This window comes from Hemitrygon akajei, chromosome 27 (assembly GCF_048418815.1).
Source record: "Hemitrygon akajei chromosome 27, sHemAka1.3, whole genome shotgun sequence".
In the NCBI taxonomy this organism is placed as follows: domain Eukaryota; kingdom Metazoa; phylum Chordata; class Chondrichthyes; order Myliobatiformes; family Dasyatidae; genus Hemitrygon; species Hemitrygon akajei.
This window is the reverse complement of record NC_133150.1, coordinates 54317747-54324086: the sequence shown is the minus strand read 5'-3', so window position 1 is coordinate 54324086 and position 6340 is coordinate 54317747. Positions and strand designations below refer to the sequence as shown.

Here is a 6340-nt window from a genome sequence, read left to right as displayed (position 1 = left end):
GGATGCAGCCCTCTGACCCCAGAATCCACACACCCTCCTGAATGATTCAGAGTACACCCTGCTGTGTGCACAGTCTCTTCAACTGCAGTGTCTGCAGGAAGACATTCATCCATACCAGCAAGCTGGCCAGGCACTAGTGCAGCCACCAGTGAAACAGGAAGTGAGGGGATGTCTTTTCCACTCCCTCTCCCTCTCCCCAGAGCCCACCCTAGATTCAGAGAGAGATGTCCAACTCTGGAGGATAGAGATAGAGAGCATGAGAGATCCCACTTCAACAAGGGGAGAGACAGAGACAGCCCCTGATGCAGTGAGACCACCTGATGACTCCCATCTTTGCTCAAGTCATGACCTCTGAATGGATCTTCAGCAATAAAGACTGAGCAGCATCTCCGGCTTCTAACGTGTCTCTGTATGCCCCTCCACAGTCTCATCTTCCCTTCTCACACTCTCTCCCCTCCCTCTCACAGGCCAGGGGTAAGAAAGAGTGTGTGAGCAGTATGTCCTTGGACAGGGTTAGAGGTGGCAGGGCTAAAACTAACAGAACTCCAGGATCCACAATCTACCCAAAAGCTCCGGAACACCACTGGTCACCAGAACACCACTAGTCACTGGAACTCCACTGGTCATTGGCAACCAACCAGAAAAGCCCCCATGTATTCCCACTCTTTGCCTCCTCCCAGATAGCCTTTCCTTCTATCTGTGCCAGTGTATTTCCTGTAATATCTTGGCCTGTAGCTTGATAAGCAGCGTCATGTGTGGTACCTTGTCAAAGGCCTCCTGCAAATTTAAGTAAACAACATTCACTGACTCTCCTTTGTCTACCCTGCCTGTTATTTCTCAAGAATTCCAACAGATTTGTCAAGCAAGATTTCACCTTAAGAAAACCATGCTGATTACAGCCTATTTTATCACGCGTCTCCAAGTACCTTGACACTTCATCCTTAATAATACACTGTAACATCTTCCCAACTACTGAAGTCAGGCTAACTGGCCTATAATTTCCTTCTTCTGTTTCCCTCCCTCTTAAAGATTGGAGTATAATTTGCTTTTTTCCAGACCTCCAGAACCATTCTAAAATCTAGTGATTCTGCAAAGACCATTACTAATGCCTCCACAATCTCTTCAGCCACCTCTTTCAGAACTCTGAGTTGTAGTCCATCCGGTCCAGGTGATTTATTTACCTACAGAACATTCAGCTTCCCAAGCAGCTTCTCCTTAGTAATTGCAATACACTCAATTCCAGCCCGATATTCTCACATAGCTGGTAAGCTGTTTCCCTCTTCAACAGTGAAGACTGACACAAAATATTTGTTGAGTTTATCTGCTATTACTTTGTTCCCCATTACTACCTCTCCAACATCATTGTCCTGCAGAATGATGTCCACTCTCACCTCTTTTCTACTCTTTATATATCTGAAAAACATTTTGGTGTCCTCTTTTATATTATTGACTTGTTCGCCTTCATATTTTATTTTTTCACTCGTCTTTTTAATTGCCTTCTGTTGTCTTTTAAAAACTTCCAAATCCTCTAGCTTCACTTCACAGTAATTTTTGCTATATTAAATGTCCTCTGTTTTTGACTTTCCTATCAGCCACGGTTGTCTCAATCTCCCTTTAAAATGCTACTACTTTGGAATCCATCTACCCTGAACTTTCCAAATTTCTCCCAGAAACTCCAGACATTGCTGCTCTACTATCATCTCTGCTAGTGTCCGCTTCCAATCAACTTTGGCCAGCTCCTCTCTCATGCCCTTGTAGTACCTTTTATGCCATCATAATACAAGGAGCAGGATGGAGGTTGAGGCCCAGAAGAAAATTGGATCAGCCATGATGAAATGGAGAGCAGACTCGATGAGCCAAATGGTGTAATTCTTCTAAATTTTATGGTCTAATGCCTCTAACATTTACTCGGCCTCGGTTCACAAATCATATCCTGGTCCATAACGATTGCAAAGCTAATTGAATTAGACTATAAAATATGTGTTCATTAATGCAAATATCTAATCAGCTAATCTCGTGGCAGCAATTTTATGCATAAAAGCATGCAGACGTTGTTAAGAGAATCAGTTACTTTCAGAACAAACATCAGAATGGGAAGGAAATGTGATCTAAGTGACTTTGATTGTTGGTGCCAGACGGGTGGTTTGAGTATCTCAGAAACTGCTGATCTCCTGGCATTTTCGTGTACAACAGTCTCTAGAGTTTACAGAGGATGGTGCAAAAAAAAAAAACCCAAAAAAGACATCCAGTGTGTGGCAGTTCTGTGGTTGAAAATGCCTTGTCCAAGAGAGGTAACAGGAGAATGGCCAGACTGGTTCGAGCTGACAGGAAGGTGACAGTAACCACGCGTTACAACAGTGGTGTGCGGAAGAGCATCTCTGAACGCACGTCGCGTTGAACCTTGAAGTAGATGAGTTACAGCAGCAGAAACTCAGTGGCTCCTTTATTAAGTACCCGCTGTACTATACTCATTGAATGCAGATCAATAAAGGAAGCTTTCTTGGACATATTTCATGAATTCCATCCTGTCCAAACCTTTAACACTATATTAAGGAAGTTAAATCTTCTACTAATACTCTCCTATTCTGATCACAGCTAGTTGTAAATCTATCCCTTTCTCCGCTCTCCACAGCCGTGTTGAATCAAGTGAATCTCACGTTCTTCCTTGATAGTCCAGTCTCTCATCCCCGTGTCAATTCCAAACTAATCCAACTTCCCCATTCTCTTTCCACAGTGTTCTAAGACGATCCCAAATAATTGCGCTGTCCCAGAGTTCTTTAACAATCTAAAACTAATTGCGTGGCCCTGCTCTTTCCCCACAGTATGGCATGAATTCCCAAACGAATCACACTGTATCCTCAGAGCTACATAATTTCCAAATAAATCGCAGTAATCCATTCTCTCCATCCCGCGTCAGTCCCCTCATTTTACTGCCCCGCTCTCAACCCTCGCCCTGCGCCACACTTAGAAACATAGAAAAACTACAGCGCAATACAGGCCCTTCGGCCCACAAAGCTGTGCCGAACATGTCCCTACCTTAGAACTACCTAGGCTTTACCCATAGCGCTCTATTTTTCTAAGCTCCAGGTAGCCATCCAGGAGTCTCTTAAAAGACCCTATCAGTTCCGCCTCCACCATCGCCGCCGGCAGCCCATTCCACTCACCACTCTGCGTAAAAAAACTTACCCCTAACATCTCCTCTGTACCCACTTCCAAGCACCTTAAAACTGGGCCCTCTCGTGCTGGCCATTCAGACCTGGGGAAAAGCCTCTGACTATTCATTTCGCCCCGACTCTGTAACCCCTTAGCACCTGACACCGTCTCTCTGGTCAGCAGGCGGACGGAGCCCTCAAACCCCGGGATAAAGCAGAAGCTTCTATTGGAAGATCCGTCGCGGGGTGCTTAAGGAAGAAGTTTGAGGGTGCCCGGCAACGACAGGGAGGGAGGGCAGACCCGCTGCGTCCCGGGCACGGTGCCGCCTCCCTGCCAATTGCGCAGTCTGCGCTCGTGGCTTCACCTGGAGCGGCACCTGTAGGTGAACACGGGCGAGCGGCCTTTCGCGTGAACGTCTGCGAAAACCGCTTCAACCGGACCAGCAACCTTCGGCGACACCGGGGCCAGCAGCCGCTGGAGTGTGGCACATGTCCCCGCCGTTTCTGCGTCACTGAAGACCTGCTGCGCCAACGCCGGGCCCGTGTGGATGAGCGTCCCTTCCAATGCGGCGCCTGCAGCAGGCGCTTCTGTCGGTTAGCCGTGTTGCAGGTACACCAGAGCTACAACTCTGGGGAGCGGCCCTACCCGTGCGCCCGTTGTGCCAAACGTTTCCCCGCTGCCAGCGGCCTTTCACTTGTCCCGACTGCACCAAGCGCTTCTACACCGCCAGCAAGCTAGACGTGCACCGGAAGATCCACACCTGAGCGAGGCCCTTCGCCTGCCCCAAAGGCATCATGCGCTGCTACACCGCCGGCAAACTGCGGCGGCACCGGCGAACCCACCCCACTGCGCGTAGCCCTTTCATCTGTGGCGTCTGCGGCCACACCTTCGCCCACACCAGCGACTTGGTCAGCCACCAGCTCTTGCACCGGTGAGGCGGGGGTGGGGTGGTTGAGGGACAAGTATTTTCCTCTCCCTCTCTCCGGAACCCACCACAGGGGCAGAGAGAGTCGTCCAACTCCCGGGAAAAGAGGGAGACAAAGAGGAAGAGGGAGGGAGATATCCCTGTTCTGGGAGAAGCTAGCCCCTGGCGCAGAGAAACCACTCGAAGGCTCCCACCCTTCGTTCGCTTCCGTCGGGTCTACTGTACGGATCTTGTATTAAATAAAGGCTGAGCAGAGCATCTCCACCATGCGAGTCCTAACGTGTCTCTGCCCATCACGGTTCCCGCCACCCTCCCCTCCCTCATCTCCAACCACCCCACCCCTCCTCCAACTCCCAGACCGTGGATGTCAGGTGGTTGGAGCGCAGGAGTAGGGTAGGGGGTGCAAATACAAACGGCAACACCATGTCCACAGTCTGTTCTTTAATCTCATGCCTTTCTTTGGAGGATCCTGTCGGAGAGAATTGCCTGTGTCTGCTCTCCGTGACTCCTGGGCGTCTTGGGGAGGGGGTGGGGGGAGCTGGAAGAGGCAAGCCCTCACATGGCTTCAAGTGATCGGCGAATGGCGCGTCCGCCATCTGGTGTGATGGGGGGAGTTTCAGCCTGGGTAGAGAAGAGAGCAGTGCTCAGATCGGAGAGTATACAATCCGTGGGACAGAGCGCGGAGAGCTCACAGCCGGACTGACCTGCAGAGCTGCTGCCCAGAATCCAGACCGCCGCTCTTTGTTCCTCGCGTGGAGCCACAGGATGATTCCAAACAAGGTGACGATAATCACCCCCATGGTCAGTGTGATGCCTATCGCAGTCGCCATTCCGTGGACACTCTCCTGGACTGGAAAGGATAGCACAGAACGATCCCAGTAAACAACTACCGTCCGCACAACCAACAGACCCCACCCCTTCCCATTCACTTCCACTGTCCACACCCCCAACGGACCCCACCCCTTCCCATTCACTTCCACTGTCCACACTCCCAACGGACCCCACCCCTTCCCGTTCACTTCCACTGTCCACACTCCCAACGGACCCCACCCCTTCCCGTTCACTTCCACTGTCCACACTCCCAACGGACCCCACCCCTTCTCATTCACTTCCACTGTCCACACTCCCAACGGACCCCACCCCTTCCCATTCACTTCCACTGTCCACACGACCAACGGACCCCACCCCTTCCCATTCACTTCCGCTGTCCACACTCCCAACGGACCCCACCCCTTCTCATTCACTTCCACTGTCCACACTCCCAACGGACCCAACCCCTTCTCATTCACTTCCACTGTCCACACTCCCAATGGACCCCACCCCTTCCCATTCACTTCCACTGTCCACACTCCCAACGGACCCAATCCCTTCCCATTCACTCCTACCGTCTGCACCCCCAAAGAGACCCAACCCTTCCCATTCAACCCCAACGGATCCCACCCTTTCCCATACCCTCCATCTGTCCAACAATGTTCCCAAGATGGCTTATACGCACAGATTTTCAGTATCAGTTCAACGGAACATCTGTCTGATCCCAGGTCATTGGAGGCGATGCAGAGGTAGACACCGGAACTGTCCACCGAGAGATTCTGTATGATCAACGTTCCTTGAGAAGCTGCAGGAGGAATGGATTGAGTGAAGCTCCCACTCTACTGTCTTATCACACACTTTCAGGGTACGGGTCAGACAAACAGTGAAACTCCCTCGACACTGTCCCATCACTTACTCCCAAGACACGGGTCAGACACAGAGTGAAGCTCCCCCTACACTGTCCCCTCACACACTCCCAGGACACGGGTCAGACACAGAGTGAAGCTCCCCCTACACTGTCCCCTCACACACTCCCAGGACACGGGTCGGACACAGAGTGAATCTCCCTCTGCAGTGTCCCATCACACACTCCCAGGACACGGGTCGGACACAGAGTGAAACTCCCTCTACACTGTCCCCTCACACACTCCCAGGACACGGGTCGGACACAGAGTGAAGTTCCCTCTACACTGTCCCATCACACACTCCCAGGACACGGGTCAGACACAGAATGAAACTCTCTCTACACTGTCCCATCACACACTCCCCTGGTATGGGTCAGACACAGAGTGAAGTTCCCTCTACACTGTCCCATCATACACTCCCAGGACTCGGGTCGGACACAGAATGAAGCTCCCCCTACACTGTCCCATCGCAAACTCCCAGGATACGGGTCGGACACAGAGTGAAGCTCCCTCTACACTGTCCCATCACACACTCCCCTGGTATGGG

At 51.3% G+C, this 6340-nt stretch overlaps 1 protein-coding gene across 2 annotated transcripts in view; it reads right to left on the bottom strand.

Annotated features, from left to right (window-relative positions):
* Positions 1–4510: 4510 nt before the first annotated feature.
* The window catches only part of LOC140717059 (immunoglobulin superfamily member 11-like), a 16499-nt gene continuing 14669 nt past the window's right edge, over positions 4511–6340 (bottom strand). For both annotated transcript variants that reach the window (XM_073030242.1, XM_073030243.1), the window contains exons 5-7: positions 5574–5693; positions 4783–4928; positions 4511–4699 (exon numbers count right to left, since the gene is read on the bottom strand). In XM_073030242.1, the coding sequence (XP_072886343.1) occupies positions 4634–4699; positions 4783–4928; positions 5574–5693 (332 nt within the window). In that variant the 3' untranslated portion in view covers positions 4511–4633. The remainder of the gene's footprint in view (positions 4700–4782; positions 4929–5573; positions 5694–6340) is intronic.